Below are 24,001 nucleotides of genomic sequence, written 5' to 3' on the forward strand. Positions count from 1 at the left end.
ATACATACATATACATATATATATATGTGTATGGGAGATATGTTGTGGTTTTGGTAACTTAGAATACTTTTAAAAACTTTTTCATGGGATAGGACAGTTTGAAGTGGCACCAAGTCAGTTCTTCTGACTGTTCCGTTCCATGACACCATAGATGCTTTCCTTCTGTTTTCCTAATTAGTGAAAGCACCTTAGAAAAACAAAAGCTACTACACAGTCTTTCATTGGTATAAGCTGTGCCCTAGGTCTGAATTATACTTACCCCTGCAAGACATCTACACTGTGAAAACTAGTAATTCTCAAATAATCTCTTAGCTTTCTATCCAATGAGAGCATGCATTGCATCTTCTGAGGTTCTGATTGTCCACTGAATTCCTCTGATTATTTACAGTTGTGCCAACTGAGCAAAACAGCTGCTAAACTATTATGTTAACTTATAAGGACTCACCTTCCATTTAACTTGCAATGATACAAATGAAAATAAAAAGGGAAGAAATGTGGAATCACATGAGGCCCCATTTATAACCTGCTTACTGCCATGAAACTATACTGAAAATAAATTTGTACAAGTGAGCATCTCAGCAGTATGAAGCTTGAGTTTTCTGGGTTTTCTTTGGTTCAAGTCTTTATTGAAATTTTAGCACTGGAAATATGTGTATGGTCTGCAGTGAAAATCAAATCACCAGTGAGACATCCACTATATACATACGGATCCTTTAGGGATCAATATAGATCTTTTGTATTATAGTTTTGTTTCTATGCTGAGTTGTGTAATGCAAGTCCTCTAGGCTCAATACACTGTGAATCTATACCCTGAAAGATCTTCTGTTATCCTCCTAAATGCTCCAAAAGATAAACTGTTGCAAGGTTCTAGCAGGGTTTTGCAGAACACTTTCACAACACAAGTACTGACACCATACATTGTGACAGCTCCTCTTGTAAGATTTCAGTACTGTGAACAAGATAGTATGATGACTTCCCTGTTTTAAATGCCTTTTACTCTGCTAAAAATTTTCTGTATAATGCTTCAAATATTCCAGAGACAACGTCTTGAAATCTGCTAAAACAGTGTTTGTACTGGTTTGCTGCTTTGTCCTTGCTGATTATTTATGCTTGCTTTTTATGACTGAGTCACTGGGAAAGAGAAAAGAGATGCCCCTCCTCCTTCCCTTATTCTAAATTATGTCCCCCTGAAATACAGTTGCTGCAAATCTGTGGCCATTTTTTTATCCTTTTCCCCTCTTTTCCCCTTGCATCCACCCTTCCATAACATGGTGGCTTGTTGGGAACACTGTTTTTCTATTAATTGCATCTTAAGATACAAACAAGTATGTTAGGAACAGAGGGATTTTTTCAATTGATTTTTTAAAAACTCTGCAAAATTCCCACTGAATCTTAGCCAAAAGTGGTGCCAATTTTGCTCAAATCCTTCAGAGATTTTTTTATGACCTTGCTTTTGACCAGTGGGGTTAATTGTATCAGAACTGTCCAGAATACTTTAAGAAAGTGCTATCTTGGTCTGTATTTCAAAACACTGACAGATATTTTATCGTTAATTAGTATTCATATTATGTCTCAAACAATCTGTTCAAGAATAGGGGAAGTGAACTGGTTGAACAGCTCTTCTGTCTACCTAATAATTAACATGGGTGATGCATGGAAAACCAGCAGCTCAACAGGGGAAAAAAAGGAAGAAATACCGTCAGTGTGATTTTTTTTCTGTAGAAGTATAAACTACCTGCATTGGAGTTTTCGACTAATGCATGGATTTCACTTTGCAGAGGTGAAAATGAATGGTTTGCTTTAAAAACAAACCTGTGCCCCTCTGAATCATATCTTTCTGAATTTGTTTCTCATCTTGTCAGTATGCCACTTGGTAGCTGGCTGGACTCCCTTCTTCAGTGGCACATATTTTAAAATAGCGCTGTAAAAAAAAAAAAAAAAAAGACCATTTGTTCCTATAAACCAAAATATTGCTTTCATATATTTTTTCCAAATTCAGGATTATATATAGCATTATCAAACAATATTTCAGGTATTTTAAACCATTTAAATAGTTGATGTGTGTCAGTTGATATATTGTTTCCTCTCTGCCTCCTCCCCCTCTTCAGCTGCTAATCATAGAACTTGTATGCCAAATTGTGTAAGATACTCTTCCAATAGTTACATGTGTGAGTCTTTTGTGAGACACAGACAGTTATGAGGACAGATTTGGAGTTGCATATGGGTCTGTCACATGGTTTGATTGCCATGTCTTCTAGGACACAGATTTCTTTTCTAATTATTCTTAATTCTGAGGAGTTTTTACAGTTTATACAGTAAGTTCTGCAAAATTCTTCTGAAAGATTTCTTTCACAGTCCATTTTCTCTGTCTTTACTCCTAGCAAAATTCTTCCTGTGCTGACTTCAAAGCTGCTTACGCCCACCTTACTTCCCACTTCTATACTTAGTTTTCTTTTGATAGTGAATAAAATTTACTGTTTCACTGATTAGGAAATGCACAGACGTTCTAGAGAAGTGCAGCATAAGATGATAAAAAGTTTTCATATTTACATTAAGATTTTATAAAAAAGTCTTTGAGATGTCTGAATAATAAGAATAAATGTTTCCTTTGCTGGCTGCTGTTAAAAAAAGTAGGTCTTCAGAGTGTTGCCAGGAAGATTTTGGAAAATAAGCCCAAAGTAACTGCATTGCAGTAGTAAATCTGGCCACCCATTTAATTCCATTTTCAAAAGGTGACCCATCTCTTTGTTCAAGTAGAATTCTTCAGCATTTTATTTTCAGTCTGCAATTTGCTTTTACCTTCTGGTGGAATATCATCCCTTTTTGTTCATACACAGTCATTTAGGTGTTCTACAAGTATATTTTTTACAGTATTTTTAAATTAGTTTACTACAGATGTTACAGATATGTACTGATACTTTCTTATATGGTTTTATATAAAACAAAGCTTAAGACATAGAAGATTAAAAAATAGCATTGAACCAAAGATAATGTGCATCATCACTCATAAGAAAAGAAAGCAAGAACATATTTAACCATGTTGGGGCATCAGTGTGATCCAGCAGCTGTAACAATCCAGAACATCAGATTGTTGTTTTGAGCTCACACATACATCCATGCATTAACTGTTGGGTTACAGTTTATTGTAGTGCTGTGTTTCTGTGTTGTAGTTAAATCCCTATAAAAAATTATCCTTAGACTGGCATGTTTGCTCCATTTGTGACAAATGATGGCAAAGAACAGTACTATTGAAGGAAACTAGCTGGAGGACAGAAAGGTGCTTCCCTTGTCTTCTGTAAACTCCCAGAATCTTATTTACTTGGTTTGATTCTCTCCTAGGTTGGTGATATTCTCTACTGTGCTGGACAGATTGCTCTGGTACCTTGCACAATGCAGCTTGTTAGCGGTGGCATACACAGAGAGGCTGGAGTTTCCCTCCGTCATGTTGAGCGAGTTCTTCAAGCTATGAGCCAGAAGACTGCACTCCACCACGTCATCACAGCCAGCTGCTATGTAACTGACAGCAAGAGCATTCCTATTGCTCACTCCATGTGGCAGAAGAAATTAAGGGAATGCAAAAAGGTAGCTGCTATATCAATTCTCCTCTTTCTGCGTTGTCTTTTTTTCTCTCTAAGTCTTGCAGTAATATCAGAATTTTCTTAGTACATTTCAGAGGGGTTCAAGTAAATGTTTGATTGAGCTGTTATATTCTGGCTCATAAGTGGTTGTGCACAATTGAGAAAGAAAATTGCTTAATAGAAAGTTATATTCACCACTAACTTTGTCTTAATTCCCCAAAGCGTTGTGTTAAAGAACTCTCAAAGAACAGTCAATTTCTCTACCAAAATGTGAACAATACCTCATTTGAATTACTTCTGTCCATATATTTTTGCATAATGAGAAATGGGTATTTTACTTCAGCTTTTTGTGAGTTGTTCTGTTGAGGATCTTTTCCCCACTTTCTTACAAATAATATTGTTATGATAACTGAGTTTAGCGATTTACTGCTCATTATTGTTTTATATTCAGCTGGACTTCTAAGACCATATCTGGACATGCCTGTCTATTGGTTAACCCTGACAGCATAATAATTTGCACAACAATTTATAATGATGCCACAATAATTTCTAATTTGTATGTGTCCCTTTTCTTAAATAGCCATGGAGCACCCAGCCAGCCTTAAAAGGTAGCGGATGCAAATCTTGTAAATAAAACGTAACTTCTCCCCAAATGCGTAAAAACCAAAGGCATAATTGCTGTATAATTTAATATAGCCTAATTATGTTTTCTTGGGGCTTGGAAGCATAGAATATGTTAATATTTTCACAGAAGAAGGAAAAACACCTGAAACTTTCCTTCTAGTTGCCTTTGTTTCCAGGCTCTGCACTAGGCAAGTGTCTTTCTGAGTAAAGATGTAGATTTTGCTTACATGCTTACACATCTCAACTTGATTTACTAATAAAAACCACTCTAAAATAGTTTTTATTACTTCTTCAAGACCAGATTCAGATCCAGTATTGAATCTAAATTCAGTTCAGTTTTTTAAATTAAATTCTGATTTTTGTTCCATGACCAGTTGGTAACATACCATGATCACTAACCCTATCTGCTTTCTGATTTGCAATATATAACATCGGAAGACAGATTGGTGGTGTTTGCCAGTTCTTTAAAACTTACCCTTTTTCCATATACAGTCTTTTAGGTCTTCCATAGTTGTTATGCATACCAGCTACTCTTTATTTCTTCCACTTACTAAGATGACTAGGCAGTACTGGCTTTTTTTTTTTGCTTTTTTCTAGCTACCTGAAAAATATTGATTAAGTTTCTTACGTTTGAGCTATCACTAATATCTATTCCATGTCACTTCTTTACTGGTCAAGCCATAGCTTAAAAAATGGATTGTTGCCTGCACATACTCCTGTGAAGTGATAGCTGCCTGACAGTTTTCAGAAATCTTTAAGAAAAACATCCTGCAATCAGGCATCAGGCAATCCTGTAGGATGTTCATCAGTCTTATGCTGTGCTTATCAGATCATAATTCAGTAATGACAGCATCAGAAAGTGAAAAAAATATTAGATAAAGTAATGTGTGCCACAGCACCATCTAAAAATGCTTTGGATAAAACCTAAATATAAATGGGAGTGAGGTGTTATTAGCAGCTGCATATTCCTGTTTCTATCATTTTGTCAATAGGAGGATCAGACAGAGGAATTCAATTTTTCCTCAGGATATGCATATTTTTTGATTAGTAGGGGTTTATGTACAAAGTAAAACAGAGAAAAATACTTATCAAATACTTCTGTTACAAGGAACTAGAGGAGGGAATTACCCTGCCCTGAAAATACAATTGTCCTGTTAATGAAAATAGAGATTTTGTGTTGAAAACGATAAATTGTACAACAGTTCTGGTTCAGTATCATTGAAAACAGGTAATGTAGCTTCTACTTTGGAACAGCCTTCCAGCTTCTGTAAGATACTGCCTTTCTCTGTGGAAGACAGAATATGGTAGCCTTACTCTGAAGGCATGTTTCTCACCTGTGTGGTTTTGTTGATGTTTTGGTATCCCAGTGCTGCTACAGACAGTTCTGTTGAATACCATGACATGAAATAATGGTCTGTTTTTGCCAAGTAAACTAAGTCAGCCAGACCAAAAGAATTTTATTATTCTTTAACTTTATTTTAAGCAGTGGCCAAAGGCCTGAACCAGTAGCAACCTATAGATTATTTAATAAGAACAAATGGTTTCTCAGTTGAAATTGTTCTCCTTCTGTCATCCATCAAAAAAGAGGTTTGTTTGTGCAAATAAAACAGTTCAGCTAAGAACTCATTTTTTTAAGCTATACATCATAAAGCATAGAATTAATTATGTTTTAAAAATGGGATTTAGACTCTGTATTTCTATTTGTTGAATGTTCTGTATTTAGTAGCAAGGCGATGGTATATTAAGATAATTTTATTTAAAATGGTGACTAAATCATATGCATCAGAACTGCCAAAGGTGTTTTTCTTTAGAGCATGAGAAATTTAGCATTCTGTCATGTGGTGATACCTGGTAAATATCTTCTACATAAATAATACTGTTCAGCAACTTCCCTTGAATCCTTCTACATGTTTGATGGCAGTAGTCAGTAAAGCACAAAATGGTTCATATAAATTGTTTCGGACACCAATATATTGGACCTAGCAGCACATAATATAAAGAGAAGTGTGAGAATTGTTCTCTGGATACGTTCGTATAGCACAAAAGGTTTACTTCTAAGAGCTGGATGTGGGCATGCAGTTGCTCAAAGCTTCATTTGAGATAAGGCCACAGGGTCAGACACACTTAGCTGGACTTTAGAAGACTTCTTGTAATATTGCCAGTGACAACTGTCTTTTAGGAACTTCTTGAGTTACAAAGAGAAAGATCAATTATATTTAAATTTAAATATTTTTTAAAATCTAGATAAATTATAAAAGTATATTTCAGAAGAATATTTTTTTCCAGAGGCAATATTTCATATACTATTAACTAGAGAAGTGGTTCTAGTGAGCATCGAGGATGGGAAGGGATTTTAAGAGAGGGAGCAAACAGTAACAGTAAGCAGGCTGGACCCCCTAGCAACTTCTAACTTGTTTCAGTCACTCAGCCTCTGGTCCCTTCCTTATTCAAGCATCATTCCTTCCCCACACAACTCCTTTCTACTCTTGTCATCCTGATTTCCCTCACTCCTTATGGCAGCCCGGTATCTGCGCTCCCAGCGCCATTCCTGCAGCCTCAACCCTACAGTATAACCCCCTGAGCTTCCCTGAGCTCCAGTTACCCACAGTCATCAAGGGTTGTGTCCTTAGAGCTGGAATGCAGGCCCTGTTCCTCTCTCCTCTTCCTTCATATGTCCCTTTGAGTTGCAGCATCACTGGAAAAGCCATTTGGGGTGACAGAGGAAACAGAAATCTGGTGAAGGGATGTAAGGCTGTAGTAGAAAGAAAAAAAAAATAGTGGGGAGGGAAGGATAAGAAAGTAGCCCCACCAAGGGTTCACTCAAAAGAACAACACAACTAACTGGGCTAAGGATCTTTGGATCAACATTTTGAATGTACACGAGAGAGATTACCTTTGTTAAAACTAAAAGGTATTGTAAAAACTGAGATCTAGAGTGAAGGAGCTGAAGTTAGCATTTAATTCTGTAGGCAGATAAAAACTGCATTTTTGTTGCTGGAGAAATTAAAATATAGATAAGGGAAACAGTGGTTAAAAAAAAAAAAAAAAAACCAACAAAACAGAAAAACAGAGGCTGCAAAAATAGCATAAAGACAATTATGCAAATGAGTAATCAAACCCGAAACCTAGGAATTGCAGACTTATTGGAATTAACAAATACAAGTGCCAGCCATCATCAGCTTTCTTCCACCCTATTTTTAAGTTACATTCCTTCCACAGTTTCTTTGTGATTGCCAGGCATACTTAGGGATATTTGGATACTCTGGAAGAGATAAGTTTAGGGACCTTCTCTAGCATACCTAGTAGCAGTTGTGTGGTAGAACAATTTCTGTCTAATCCAGTAGTTAGCATTTAGGGGGTTTTTGGGCTTTGTGTCTTCTTGGGGCTTTTTTTAAGTAGCCAGAAAAAAAAAGAAATAAGCTTATAGCATTGCTAAAACTTTCTGGAAGAAGAACTGACAGTTTTCCAATTAAGTCTCATCTTGTGTTTTTCTTTACTTCACATCTTTTAATGACAGTGTCATGTAATATGATGATTTTATAAGCGGTTTTGCTAACTCATTCAGCAGAGTAATCAATAGAAAAAAATAAGCCAGATGGGTTGTAGTCCATTTGTATTGGGTGGGACAGATGGCATTATTGATAGATGGAAATATTCCAAATAATTATTGTATAATGATATAACAGTGACTGTGCCTGCAAAATTTTATTAATTTACTTTGTGAATGTATTTTATTCAGTAGGGCTTGAGTTGTACCATTTAGACAGTACTCCCACTATATTTAGTTGGGACCTGAGTCTACACCCTAATTTCTCCTTCCCCTGCCCATGGGTTTTCCATGCAGAGACATCCCTGTAGTATTTTGTTAGACTATTTCAAGTGGTGGATTGTACTTCTGTCTGTACAGCAGATTCCTCTAGGCTAACTGAGATGGGCAAGATCATGGTTACATTTTTTTTCTACCTCTGAATGCTTGTTTTTTGCTTTCTTTTGTTATCCTCACCAATACAAAGAAGAAACGTGGTGTGCTGTCTCAAGATTTCAGGCATTCCAGCTTGCTTAACTGCTGTGGGGTTTTTTTTTTACATCTTGCTAATCCCTAGCAAGACTTGGTATAGCTAGATCACTATAATACATAAATCCCAATAAACTGTGGAATGAATACTCATTGAGACTGTTGCTATTCAATTGTATATTCCATGGAAAAGTACTGTGAATTAATTCTTTCTGTGAGATAAGAACATGTTAACTTCCTCACAGAAAAATTTTGAGGCCATTTGCTGCTTTTGAAATACATTTGTTTATAAAAATGTCTGAATGCTAAAAATTAGTTTCAGTTATTTTGGTTGGATGAAATATATACAAACTTGGAGGCAGATTTTCCAGAACTCTCTGAAATGTTATCTCTTACTTCTTTGTTATAAAAAGAAAAAATTATAAGGAAATACTTCAGTGTATTCAGTACACAATGTTTTATCAACAGAAACTTTAGAATTGGTTGTGTTCGTAAGTGAACCCAAAACATTGGTGAAGGGAGATTTTGAGACAGTGAAAACAATATATTTTGTTAAGATAAGACAGAGTTGCATAGAAAGATAATATTTAATGCAATATCAAGATATATTAATTGTACTAAGGCATTATATCTTTTTTTCAGCAAGTCATTTTACGCATAGTATTTTTTTTTAATTCTGATATTATGGGTCAGTTTCCCTCTGAGTTATTGTAATAAGCAGCTGCCAATGTATTTTTCATCCTCATTAATGAAAAATCTACTTGGTGAAATACTTCCTGTGACAAAAAAAATATATCTTATGACTTTTATAATGCAGGTTGCATTTGGACATTAGTTGTCTGGTACTCTCCCACCAAAAAATTTCTGAGCAAACATAGTGCAAACTTTAAAAGTTCTCCAGCCCATCTTCTTCTGACAGAAGCTTTCTTTTTTATTATGGTAAGAATTCAGCATGCGTGGCTGTGATCCCATGATTGTTTCAAATCCAGCAAAGAGTGCTGCAGTTGACTTTCATTCTGTCAGGAATGCCAGTCAGGTTGTTGACAATGTGTGTCTTAATAGTGTGTAATGCAGAAGTGATGGAAAAAAGATTCACAGTGTTTTATCTGATATATATTGTGAATGGGCTCCACACTTATTTCAGCACTTGGGTAACTTGATGCCAAATTTAAAAATCTAAATTTAAACCTTTTGGACCAGATTTACAAACTGTTTAGATGTCAAAAGATGTAAGTGTGCCCGAACTCGGATTTTTTAAAGATACCTAAGAGCAGTCATCTAGGGCACTGGGCCCCTTCCAGGGAGCCCCTGCATCGTACCTTCTTCAACACTCCTTTAAATACCATTGGTGCTTTCCTGTATCTTTCCACTTTGCTTTACAAATAATGTACAGGTCCCAAGTTATAAACAAGTTAAATCTTGAACAAGAATCTGTCTAGCTACATGCAGTTGTTTCCTGGAGTAATTAGTGTGTTTTCGTGGCAGTCATTTAGAATGGCATCATGCATCTGTAACAGCAGTCTGTGCATTGTTCAGATATTCCTGTGCTATTTGAAGTATACAGACTGTCATGAATTTAAATAAAATTCATGCATTCTCTAACACTTTATCCTAAAAACAACAGAAGTAGCTTATGCTCAAATAGTGGAACTTGAAGATCGTTCTTGCTGCAAAGGATTGGATAAAGTTTTAAGATCCTCTTTTACCTATTGAGAAAATGACTATAAAACTTAAAATGAAATATTAAAAAACCTCCCCAGATTTCTGTGAGAAGATACGTGTTTTTTCACCATCCTGAACAGATGTTTCTAGGCCAGTAATATTCAGGTACACTTTTTTGTCTAATTTTTTATATGTATTGGTTAATACCTTTATTTAATACATTGTTAAATTTCCAAAAAGTGTTGTAAATTCTGTGTCCTATAGAAAATAGTATAGGTAATGTTAATTTAATTGGTCTTCTTTTACCAGTTTCTTGAACAAAATAGTCAAAATATGAGTAATAGAAGTAAACAAGTATTATAAAGGTAAAAATGACAGATAAGAACACTGCTACATTTACATTGCAGTAAAATCTAATGTAGGTTAATTAATATGATTTGTAATATTACCAGAAGAAAACCATTTTTGAAAACCATTGCTGCCCGCCAGTACCTATGCCTATCAAAAATTAAATAGGAAAAATATGCATGATTCTGTTTCCCTTTTTTGTCCCATCAGGTTCATAACATTTTTTTTGTTACTAGATGCTATTTGAATAGTCCACAGTTTGATATATTAACCCAGGCTTCTTTTATGGCCCACATTCAGAACACAGAGTACATTAAATTGCTCAGTGCTAGTGGGTCTTTCATCTTGTGCCTAGTGTATTTCATTTCCCCTGTGTTCAGATTAGGCAAAGCTTTTCTATTCATTTGAAGCAACTGTAATGAGAATATTTAACACAGGTCAAATGCAGAGAGTGGAAATCAAGAGGTCCTTGGAAACAGTCTGCCATTTGACACTGGACAACAATGGGAGGTGAAAGATTTGCCACTTGAACTTTTTCTTTAAAGAAGATTGTGATATTCTATTTGTAACATTAGTGGAGCCTTAATAACTTTTAAAAAGGAGCATATTCAACTAAAAGAACATGACTTTAACTGAAGCCATTTTTAGAAATGGAATATATGTGTATAAAATCATATGATTGCATAATAGTCTAAAGAGTATGCATGAATTCAACTTGTAGAATATAAACAAAAAATATGAATAAGAAAGGAGAGCATTTCTTCTGTGGTCGTTTGTGTAGATATCTACAGATACAATCAAACCCTCAGCTGGTATAAGTCAGCATAGCTCTGTGATTTCCATGGACTGATTTACACTAGCTTATTTGCCATTTACAGGTAATATATCCATGTGTTTGAATGTTGTTTTTCAGGTAGACAGAGTGAAGAAATGCATGTCAAGTTATTCAGTGTGGTAAACAGCCTAGTTCATCCAGGCTGACTGATTTTCCCCTGCAGCAGTTCCCTTATAAGACTGGTTTTGAGTGATTCTTCATCTCCTTTGCTGAAAACATTAATTCTGTTTTGAGCCTGTCACTTTTGTGCTAAGCAGGAGTGCATATATGCATCCACTGTTTGCTTAGGCCAGAACCTCTGGTCAAAAGTCTAATGTGTGATGACTGTGAAAGCCATTGCAGAGTTTCATCCCTGAAGCAAGTACCTGTTGTCACTGATTCATTATAGAGGGGAAAAATGCCATTTTGGTTGAAAAGTGATCAAGGTCCTACCTTCAGGAAACTTCCCTATTAAACGGTAGTCCAAATTACACATAGGGCACTTTAAATTCCCACAATGAAGGATAGAATTTCAGGATTTCATCACCTTCAAAATTTTTTTGTTCTCCTTTGGATGAGGTAATCCTGTTGATCAGTACTGAAAGAAGAGCCATAGTACCACCTCAACCTACATAGAAAGTCTTACTAACAACTAGTCCTTTCTAAAACTGTAGCAAGTTAATCTCTTTCAGACTACAAACATCCGTTCCAAGTTACTGCTTCTGACAAGTAGTTTGATATTCAATACTAAATAGCTATTCTAGATCTTGGTCTTCTCCAGGGCGGATATTTTAGTTTGTCTCTTCAATGTAAGCTCTGTAAAAATCAGAAAACTCAGATCTCGGAAACTAGTCAAACTTATATACTGAAAGTCCTTCCCTGTGGGCAATATCCTCTTTGTTGTGATTATGCAGGACTTGGAAGAGCATTCCTGTTGCAGGAAGGAAACTTGCTATTGAGTAGTGTACAGGGTCTTCCTGGGTCTTCATAAGAGCCTCTAAGATGCTGTGTTTTGGATTTGTGGCTAACATGCTAATCTTGAACATTTTCAAGGCTTTTTCCCAGTCAGCACCCCAGTGAATAGACTGGATGTGGGCAAGAGGCAGTCAAGGGGATATCCCATACTGTATGACACCATGATCAGCCATAAAAACTGGAGAACTTGGTCTCTCAAGGTGGCTGTTGCCCAGAGGCTGGCTGGGCATCGGTCTGCTGATGGAAGGAGGTGAAGGATTGCCTTTGCATTGCTAGTTTTATCATCACCTGCTGTGCTTACCTCAGCCCAAGAGTTCTCTCATGCTTGCTCTTCAAATTGTCTTTCCCATCCTGCTGGGGCTGGAGGGCATGCAAGTGGCTCTGTGGAGAAGAAGCTGCCTGGGACTCAACACCTCAAGTAGATTCAGCAAATTTCCACTGAAGACAAACTCCACAATTAACTAGGAAAATTCATACCTGTCCTTCTCCTTTGTCAAGTTTCAGTCAAAATTAGAGCTCAAATTATCATCTTTTCCTTTTGAAACTGTGCAAGGATCTTGTGTCTATTCAGATACATTAATGATCTTCTACCATCAAAAAATCAAAAGGAGGGAGAAAAAAAGAAATTGACTTGGGAAAACATCTTCATTCTTCCAGTGGAACTACTTCTTTACTATTTTATTGTGTGATCCAAGAGATCCTACTAAATTTCAGTACTTGATTATCCCCATCTCTGGTTCTGTGTGCTGGTCATAATAATAATTTCATCTCCTCTTCTTCCTCCTTTTCTCTGAAGGATATCACATGGTCTTCAGAATTAATAATAGATCTTTAATTTTCTTATTCATAAAAGTCAAAGTAACCCAAAAATTATTTATGCTTTCCTGTACTCCACTTTCAAAAAAGCACGTAAGACAGTGTGAAAGTGAGCTATCTTATTTTGAAACCTCTTTAAGTTTTTGCATAGCAAAAATGAGCAGTGCTCCCTGGTCAATACCCAGTTACATGCATGGCAGCTAGCAGTGAATAATCACTTTCAGCTTTCTCCTCTTTTTATTCAGCTTCATTGATGAAAAATAAAAATGCATCCAGCTGACATGATACCTGTTCACTTCTCGTCAGTTCTTTGGATGTAACACCATAAACACAGGTGGTAAGACTTGAAATATAACTTTGATTTTTATCTTGGACATTATTCAGTGTTAGTATTATGCAGGTCTTTATGCATCTCACTTATAACTACCTCTGTGGAAACACCCTGGCCATCTTCTGTAGTTGACCAAAATAGTTACTTTTGCAAATATATCCATAAATATATATCCAATGAAGAAGCGAGTGTGAAAGAGGAAAACGTAACTCTTAGCTGCAGGAAATACTAACTGTCAACCATTTTTAATTAAGATAGTGATTTTGGTAAAGGATTGTCGTAATTTGTCAAATGAGTGTTTGTGTGGAGTTGCAGACAGCAACGCAGTAATGCATAGTCTCATAGTCTCTCTGTGCATGTTCTGCAGAATTACCTGGAGGAGACATATATATATATATACACAGATTTTTCTCCCTCCCTCCTCTTATACATATATGTGCCTATAGACGTAATATATATACCTTACAAGCATATCCATGCGTATATATTTATATTTTTTTCTTAGTATAACAACTTTTAACAAGCATATATATTAATACATGTTGCTTAAAGGCCATTTACTGAAAACCTTCCATTCTAATCTTCTGTACCTGAAGTCATCTGCCTTTAGGAGCATAACAGTTGAGATCCCATTATATATTTCAGTAGTAATCTGAGAGACATATCTTCATATTCAGAAGAACAAGTTTGCTTTCCATGTAGCTCATCCCAGTGACTGCTGAGAATGGCGACACATTTAACTCAAACTTGGCTTAGAACTTGTAGGTTATTGTGAACTTTCTCTTGGAGTGGGTCTAGCTGGAGTGGTTAATTTTCTTCATAGCAGCCCCTATAGTGCTGTGTTTTGGATTTGTGGACAACACTGTGTTGATAGCTGTATGGGCTGTTGCTGGACAGTGCCTGCACAGCATCAAGAGTTTCTCCTACTTTACGCATACCCAGCAGGGGTTTGGCAGAGCTTGGAGGGGACCTAGCTGAGACAGCTGAGCTGAATGGACTAAAGTATTATATTGTATTATATATCATATAGATTCATGCTTGATGATAAAAACTGGAGCAGGGGTGAGGTTTTTTCTTAATTTTTTGGGCAACCCAATGCAGTAGATTTTAAGAAATTGCCCAAATTGCATCATCTGAGTTTGACTTCTGTAACACTGAACTGGGAGTAAACTAGTCCTGCAAAATCCAAGTTCCAAACTGTATGTAGGACATTATTGGTCAATGTAAATGGCTTGAGTTAAAACAAAAGGCGTGTAGTAGTCATATGGTATGCCATTTAACTGACCTTGTTTTACAGTCATACCATATTAAAAAATGAAAGTAACTGACTAGCCTGTTGAAAAAAAATATTTGCCTCAAAAATACTCATATACATAAGATGGAGTGTAAATGTATTTTCCAGTAAAAATTTGTATACTAAAAAGCACCACATTCAAAATGAAATTGCTTTCCAGAAAGCCAATCATATCCTGAGCTGCATCGGAAGAACTATGCCCAGCAGGTTGAAGGAGATGATTCTGCTCCTCTGCTCTGCTCTGGTGAGAGCCCACCTTGAGGACTGTATCCACTTCTGGGGTCCTCAGCACAGGAAGGACATGGACCTGCTGGAGTGAGTCCAGAGCAGGACTACGAAGCTGATCAGGGGGATAGAGCACCTCGGCTACAAGGAAAGGCAGAGAGAATTGGGATTGTTCAGCCTGGAAAAGAGAGGGCTCTGGGGTGACCTAATTGCAGCCTTCCAATACCTGGAAAGAACTTACAGGAAGGTGGGGCAAGAGTGTTTACAAGAGCAGGTAGTGATAGGGTAAGGGGGAAGGGCAAGGGACCTGGAGGTCCCTTCAAGGCCAGGCCAGGCTGAGCAACCTGGTCTAGTGGAAAGTGTCCCTGCCCATGGCAGGGAGTATGGAACTAGATGATCTTCAAGATTCCAACTCAAGCCATTATGTGATTCTGTGAAATGACTTTTGATTGCACATCATTATATCACATTGCTAATAAAGGTGGGTACTGCAATGAGGGAGAGCCTGACAGTTAGTGGAAGTTTAATAGTGCCACCAGAATTTTCAAATTGTTTTTCTTCTGCCTCCAGCAGCATCAAAATTTTCTTCCTTGCATTCTACAAAATTTAATTACAGATTTGACAAGAGTAGCTAGTGGTGCTGTACATGTACAGGTGGACAGATGATGTAATTAAATGTGAGGGGAAGGCTGATACTTGGTTTGAAAATTGGTTCCAGAGCTCATTGTCAAAATTCAGAAGAAAGTAAACTTTCAAAGAAAATGTCTTTGCAATCAATATCTAAAATTCAAATTCTCTGTCATAAAATCTGTTATCCTTAGTGCCCACAAAGTAGATTTTGACCATTAACCTTGCTCATTTTCTGTCTCATTTGGGTACACACTTGCAAATGATTTTCAGCTGAAATCTTTCCATCTTGAACATCCTTACTTCAGTTTAACTCTCTTTCCTAAGTGCTCTTTTTTGACACTAGACATGAAGAGTAAAAACCCTCAGAGTGACAGTCTGTGATCATGTTTCATGTGGCAGACTTCATTTGCTTTCAGTTTGTATTACTATCAATTTATGACTTTGTTCCTTAAATAGTTATCTCTTTTTTTCCACATTGTAACTGATATATTGAATGATGTATGTTTGAGAGGTATTTCAAGGATCTTAACTTCAGTCATTAACTGGTTATGTCTTGGCTCAGGGACCTTTAGTTCATTGAGGGAAAGTTACTATTTTTTAAGCAAATAAAAGCTTTTCAGTATGTAATTGTTTTCTTATCAATTTTACATTTTCATGCCCTTTTGAGCATCTAGCATGCAGTGCTTGAATTTACATTTAGCTCTGCAGGAAATGCTTTAAATATTATTATTAAGAAGGAAAAAATCAAAAATCAAAGTGAATTTTTAGTACAATAGCAAGGTGTAGGAAGGTGCAATTGCAGCAACAGCAGCCTGGATTAGTGTGTAGAACTAACTCACAGCTTGACAGAAAATCCCTGCTGGGGAGGAAATGTAGGGGAACTGGCAGAATTTTGCTACATCTGCTCCCTACTGCTAATAAGCTTTAACCCATTTCATTTTTATTATGCTTGCTGTTTAGATATTTTGCTTCCAAAATTATATCTGTAACTATGAGAACACATAAAAGGAAGCACAACAGGTAGGGCTGTTTAAAAATTTAAAACTATCAGCAAGGGATGTTAAAGGCCATAATGAGTAAGATGGTTATCTTCTCAGTGTGGGATTTTAGAGTTCAGGCACTTCAGTGCTGGTAGAAAGGCTGAGCAGAGGTACTGGGTAAAACTGATTTCATAGCTTGAGTGGCTTGTACAGCCAGAAGGCACCATTAGATTATTTATTCTGACCTGTATATCACAGACCATTACATTTCACCCAGAAATTCCCATTTTGAACTCTGTGAGTATACTTGTACTAAAATATGTTAGACCTTAGGAGTTCCAAGTACTTTATGCCACAGGGTGAGAATGAAAAAGCTGAGCTTCGCATGCAGTAGGAAGAGTGTTAGTCAGGTTGGTAAGTACGCATGGTAGCCTGACTATTTCTGCAGAGTAAGGCAAACAACCAAAGGATTGTATGGACTTTACAAAAGTGAAAAACCTTTCCTGACCCCTTTGACTTAGGGAAAAAATATACAGGTATTTATATTGTATCAGAGCCCTTGTATCAAAGTTCTGCTGAAAGCATAAACAGTTCCCTAAAATGAAATTAAAATAAAATAATGAAACCACCACTCCCCAAATCAGCTATAATAAACAAAGTTTAAGACTTAATCTGTCTCATGACACATGAGTGGGAGTAATTAAGAGGGAAAATCAGAGTCATGTGCATTTTTAAAATTAATAATAATTGTCTAATTCTGCATTTCAGGCATTTTGCCCCTTTGGCAGCCCTGCTCGCAGTCCTGTGTTTCTCAGTTTCTCAGTCCAGATACATCCACTGCAGTACTTTGAACATGCTTTTATCTGAATAATCAGTGCTAAAAATAATATTTATAACCATCTAAAAATGTGGTGGAAATGGTATTTTATATTTTCCATTTGATACTATCACATGCTTACCATAACTGATTATACAACATTTTAAAATCTTTCTTTTGGTCTGGTGGTGGTATGATTGTTACATACAATTATGAAATGTATTTTGAAGAGAGATTGAAATGTATAAAATTCAGTGGGTAGTTGAAAACTGGAAGTCTGTGGGGCTGTTGAGACTGTGCTTTTAGATAATGGGTTAGAACAAGATTGTGGTATTTACCTGAGGAATCAAGCAAAAGTGGAAGTTTCAGTCTTTCATCAGGAGATGCTTCTCCATTACTGTGCATACAGAAGCCTGTGTCTTTCTTTCAGCAGCCAGTTTACATTTTCTATTTTTCTTTCAATTTATTCTAGTAAGAAATTATTTGAGTCCTTTGCAAGAAAACTTCCAGGTTGATAAGTCCAGAAAACAGAGGTGTTAGCCTAGTTATTGCAGACTCTGTGTGCAATCTTCAGGCTTTCAATTGTTTATTTGTTCTAGAGACTTGTTCAAAGCTGATTATGTCTTCATAGAAATGTGATACTGATTGCTCTTGTTTTGATCCTGTCAGAGATTCTCCGTTTCTGAAATAAAAGGATGAAAACACAGTGATCCAACAATAGAAAAGAGAAACAAAATTAACAAGCAAATGATATCCTTCTGTACTAAATATAATCAAAAGAGAGCTTGTAAGGTTATGTCTTAAATTTCAACAGAACCCTTTTTTCTATCACACAGAAATGATGAAAATTTATACCACTTCTTGGCCTCTGTTGACAATCATGTTAAAGGATAGAATAGCAAGCTGTTAAATTATTCTGTTTGAGCAATATAAGCTATAGATCATGTAAAGTTATTGAACTGGTTTCTTATGAACTCTCTATTTTCATGAGTTCTGTATTTGCTTTGCTTTTTTATATAATACTTACCTATTCTTCCAGTGTCACTATTCAGAGACCATTCATCATGAAATTTTTGATTCTGCAAAGACTTCAACATATCCTTTATGAACCAAAAAGCTGTCTCAACTTATAAATCAAATTTACAGTATATTTATTGTGGGATATGGGCCCTAAGAGTGTTGTTACTTAATTTTTCTGGTACTTTCTTCTGACATACTTGATTGACTACCATAAAATTTTAGACCATCACCTTGTCTAATCCTAATAATAGCCATCAATATATTGTATAAATTTCAAATTTCCTATGCTCTCACTAAAATAACTTGGGGTATGGTCATTTCATCCACCTGCAAAATGCATCTCTCAGAAAAGTTATGCTGTTGTGCTTGGCATGTTAATTGCCGACCACTTCATATCTAATTATTAATTTTGCATCACTACTATAGCTACATGCAGATTTTTTTCACAATTATTATGGTGAAAATTTAATTCGCATTTTTTTCCAATGTGAGCAGGTGGAATTGTTATCATTATATCAAAAGAATATATTAATTAAAAATCCATTTAAATTACAAAAATTGATTGAAGGTACCCTGAGCAATAGTACTACCTCTAAATTTCTATACTCATATTTGTTCCCTGTATCTGCTTTCCCTTTTTCATGTTTCTGTTTTTTAAAGATAGCTAAAGACTGCACAAAAGAGAAATTACTCTGAAAAATGTGCTATCAGATGCTGCTACAAAAAATAAAGAACCACTTGATTTGCTCTAGATTTTCCATGCTTCAGTAACACCATGCTTCAGTAACAGGCTCAGCTTCCCAGTTGACATTGTACAAAATAATTTCTACATGACACAATGGTTACTAAACTACCTTCAGCTTTGTCCATCATGCTGAGGAGAGAGGACTAAAATTTCTGAAGAACTTGTTTCTTTTCATATTTACAGTATTTATTCTATGACAAATATTCCGTTTATGAGACCTCATTTTTAGTCTGCCAGTTTTGTGTTAATGTCTTTCTGGCATGCACCAAATATTTTTTTTTATTTCAGAAAGAAATACTAAATGTCTGACTTTCTTATTTTTGTAAGCTTTCCAAAAGGAACATTCTTAACAATTTTATTGTTATAAAACACTGTGGTATTCATTATTTGAATTCAGATGTGGTATACCAGGAATGCATGTGGCCTATTTATTAGACAAATTAGAATGTTGAAAAGAATTGCTTCTATCCTACTTTCTTTAGGAACTGACATTTTTATTCTTATGCAGTTTTCCTAGTGGAATCTTTACTTTTTTAAGTCATAAACCTATTGTTGTGAGACACTCCAGCAAAGCTTAAACTGGATCTCAGGAGTTTGATGCACTTTGTTTAATGCAGGCAGTGTAAAAGAAATTTTAAATGTATTATTTAAAGGCACATTAATCTTGCCACTGTAATGGTGTCATAATGCATACCATATAAGGTTTTCATAAACTCAGCTTCTAAAAGTAACATCACAGTATCTTTCTTTTTGTTCTCCAAGTCAATTCTTTGTAGAGATAGCAATTATGCATTCATCTCTGTCTCTTATAGCCTGATTCCATATTCAGCTGTGAGATAGATAGGCCTTAGTCCTTACTAACACAACAAAAAGAGTATTTCTCATTTAGAACAAAGGGAGGATAGTCAAACAAATTATATAATAAATGTTAAAGGCCAAAATTCGTACCTCTTTCCATTTAATTAAGCAAAATAGTTAAATACTTATACAATGGATTGAAGATAGGTTTGTCTTTAACTCATTATTCCTTTGTTTTCATTGGAATTTTAATAGTTCTGCCTTGGATTATTTTTTTAATTACAAAAAAAATTATAAGGTTAGCACCTTTAAAACAAAACACTGTGTAAGTTTAACCCTTACAGCCAAGTGTTTTTCATTTAACTCTGCTCATTCTATTGGGTTCTGGTTTGATTTGTAGCAATATTGTGGATGCATAAGGCATTCATTACTGTGAGAGTATTCTGTAGCTCTCCTGAATATGCACAATGAAAATTGGGTGAATCTTTACTAAGAACTGAGGCACAGGAAAATGCAAGGATTTGGTAATACTGTGAACCAATGTGATAATTTCTTGTATCAGTGCAAAGCTCAGGAGAATATTATGCATGCAGCAGTTCAGATAACACTTTTGCTTTAATGTAGGGTTAATTACAAGTTCAGAAACAATCTGACAACCTTTTTGTTGTTCACCTTGGTTCTTGGGATATGAAAGACCTATTTCTGAAGTAAACACATTGATAAAAGTGTTAACTAAGGAATGTTTCTACCAAGCTGCCTTTTCACTTTAGTTTAAGCACAAATATAAAGGATAGGAAATTTCCCTTCTCATTTCTCTGTATTAGATACTTTACTGAATTGTATGTTGCTTGATAACTGTAGTACTGTGGCCTTCAACAAGTATTCAGTCAAGCCTTTCGACCCTTTCTATTTCTAGACAAACATCCTTACACTTTTGCAGATTTGGATTGAGCATCCATTGAAGAACCTCTTTAGAGGGGTTAGCACACAGCAGTCTGTCTGGGTGGCTTCACTGTAAGGCAGCTCCAAACCCCTGTTCCTGTGGCAGGTGCCTAAAGCAGACAAACCTCCTGCTTGGCACTGTCTGGGACTGTTGTGTTTTAGTTGTCTGCACTGTCCCTGTCAGTTAAGGCAGAAATGAAGATATGTATATCCCCCTAAATGTAGCATTACAGTTCTGTATGTGATTCTCCTTTCAGATAAAGGAGGAACCTTTTTTTTTGCTCAGAGGGAATAACCACATTGAACTCCCACTTCTTCCAGCTCAATATTCTGATCCCATTACCTCTGCTGAAGAAACTTAAGCTCTCAAAGCTGTTCTCTGCATTCATCTACTTGACTTGGTGTTCACAATTCATCTATAATACCAGTCTGGAATATCACAGATGCACATAAAATTCCTTTAGAATTATGGAAATGTCGGAAGGGACTAATTGTGAAAAATCCATGAGTCCAGTCAAGAAATCCCAGTTCTTAACCAAACACACCACTAGGATCAGTGTAAATGCTTATTTAAGAACATAACAATAACCATAATGGTGTAGACCTTGCTTGGTATTTTGACTCCAAACAGTAGCCCTTAGCAGAAGTGAATAGTAAAACCAGTAAAAGCATATATCTACTCTAATATTCTCCTAACCTCAAACTATTTTAATTCCTATTTAAATTGATCAAATTCATTTTAATTGTTATATAAATAATAATATTTATATAAATTACTAACTCACATAAATTAAAAATAATCTAGGAATTTTATTATGTCTCTTTTATAATGCCCACTGAACGTGTGTTCTAAGAACTTGTTCAGGCTCTCCTTGAATCCCTGTAAAGTTCTTGCAACCAGAGCATTCTCCATCAGTGAGTTGTAGGTGTCACCCACCATTGCTCTTTTTGAAACCATGCTCTTACTAATGTCATTTGATGGTCCGTAGCTCTTTGTACAGAAAGACAACGTGTGCAAAATCAGTTCTTATCCCTATCCACTCTTCTTATGTCATGTATGATTTTGTAAGCCCCTGTCTTCTCATTAAGGAGGCTGCAGAACAGTTCCAATCAGACCCTCCAGAGCTTTTGATCATACTTGTCCTCCTCAGAATATATTTGGATCTAGTATGCCCTTTTTCAGTTAAGAGACCCACAGTTGTTTATCTTACTCAATTGTGAATTTTTACAGTGGCATGATGTTTCCCACTTTGTTTTCTTTGCTTTATTTGTTTTCTTAACTACTGTCAACTGCTGTGATTCTATATTCACCAGTCCATGAAGACTTTCCAAGATGGTCACTTAGCTTAGCATGGCAGTTTTCTCAGTGTTTACAGTAGAAGTAAAGAGTCACTTTCTCAGTCATCCTAAAATTTCCTCTGGACCTTTGGTTTCTCTTGTGAGTTATTGAAACATGCATTGTATCACCAGAAGAATATCAGTAATTTCTTCAAGGTGGGAAAAGTCCTTCGTTGAATTGTGTGGTAGTTGTAAAGCAATGTGTTAAAAAAATGTTTGTACTCCTTCTTTGGATATGGAATGATATAGATACAAAGCATAAATGGAATTATATAGAGACAATGCATGTGTTTAGAAAAATCTGCCTTTTGGCTTCCTTTTTCAAACTTGCTGGATCTCCATCTCTAACATCTTTGATAAATTAAGTGGCAGATGATCCTGTTGGAAAAGGGAAGATACTAGGAAACATGTTTTGAGGACAATCTAATGTGACATTCAGTTAGAGTTAAATCACTTGTCTTATCAAATCTTTGTCCAAAGTTTTGGGATCTACCATTTCCCAACATGACAGAATCGGAATTCTGTCATAGTATGGTCTCTGAGTTGATCCAGTTTACATCCATTCCTGAAAAAGTCATTGTTGTAGAACCATTTATTTTCAGGCAGTGTCTCCTGCATGTGGAACAGATGTTACCTGATGTCCTTCTCCTTTAAGCCCTCTTTAAATCAGGTCATGTAAAAGTATAGCACGTAAGTAGCATCTTTCTCCATATAATCTCAGCAGTCAGCCACTGAACCTTTAGGTCTGCTTATTTTCCCCTGTGACTTTCAAACATCTCTTAGTGCAGAGCTACCCTGTAGTGTTTGTTCTTAGAAAGGATTAAATCCAGTGGAAAGGCTAGCAAGTGGAAGTTGGAAACTTGAAGACGTTTTTCCCATCAACTGAAAATCATTTGGAAACTGATAGCTAGAAAATAATGGTTAAAGGGCAAATGTCTTTAGATGGCAACTACAGCTACAGATTAATGACATTTATAAAGATTTGTAAAATTCAAGTAATGCATACTTTTAAGGAATCACTGCTTTTAACAGTGTTTGCTCCAACAGATTTCTTGTCTCTCAACAAGAATTTTAGAGCTTCCCAAGAATTATTTGACTGTTCTTTTTCAAAAATTATAACTCAAGCTATATGCTCTTCTACCTCATTTTTTTCTGATTAAGACTCTGAAGATGTAGAAGAAAGACTAGACCAAAACCTGTGCTCCTTATAGAACACTCTACAACTCTATCCTTGGGCAAGAACTCTAAAAACATGATTTTATTCGTAGTACCACAGCTGTCTGCCAGAAGTGATGAATCTCATCGATGAGAGTGCAGAATCAACTGTAAAAACAATTTAGCCAATGAAATAATTTCTCTTCATTTTCACTCTTAATACTTACTTATATTGTTCTAGCATCATATAATTTCTTAGCAAACCTTATATATTCATCCTCATTTACTAGACAGGCTATTATAAAGATATTCAGCTCCTTAAGAAAATTGTAAATTTCTGAAAGGTAACTCATAAATGCAGCATCCAAGTATAACACAAATGTCAGTGATTTCTTGAAAATAAGTCAGAAGAGGTCACTGTTAGAAGTGTTTCTATAAGATTCTGTAGCCACTAATGAAAGATTATTAGTCCCCAGTAGCTCTATCACTTGTGCTTTGTGCAAACTCTGAAGTTAAAGGTTATGAGTATTATGGTACCATACAGGTGCACCATGAATAGTCTTTCACACAGAATGATTCTCATTTGTTAAATTTGGAAATGTACTTTCTCCTGGCCCTAATTTTCATGTACTTCTTCATATTCTAAATGGCAGCTGAAGGCAAGCAGAAATAGCGAGTAATTGATTTAACAACCTCAGACAAGTACAGGGAAGTAGAAAAGTTTGTCTTAGTGCTTGATGTGACCTGAGAGAGCTTCTTTAGACTGTTTTTTCCTAACCAGTACCTCAGCACCTTGGGCCAGCAAAGTGGCCTTTAAGCCTGAATGAGCATGACTTTTTTTTTTTTTTCTCAGTGCAAAGCTCCAGTATTTCATCTTTTCAAACTGTTTTACAG

General features: G+C 35.9%; 1 protein-coding gene across 1 annotated transcript in view; it reads left to right on the top strand.

Moving 5' to 3' along the window:
• Positions 1-24,001, top strand: part of DPH6 (diphthamine biosynthesis 6) — a 200,611-nt gene that overhangs the window by 133,778 nt on the left and 42,832 nt on the right. Inside the window, exon 13 of the mRNA XM_069017712.1 lies at positions 3,340-3,582. Within this exon, the coding sequence (XP_068873813.1) occupies positions 3,340-3,582 (243 nt within the window). The remainder of the gene's footprint in view (positions 1-3,339; positions 3,583-24,001) is intronic.

Source organism: Aphelocoma coerulescens, chromosome 5, assembly GCF_041296385.1.
Source record: "Aphelocoma coerulescens isolate FSJ_1873_10779 chromosome 5, UR_Acoe_1.0, whole genome shotgun sequence".
Classification (NCBI taxonomy): domain Eukaryota; kingdom Metazoa; phylum Chordata; class Aves; order Passeriformes; family Corvidae; genus Aphelocoma; species Aphelocoma coerulescens.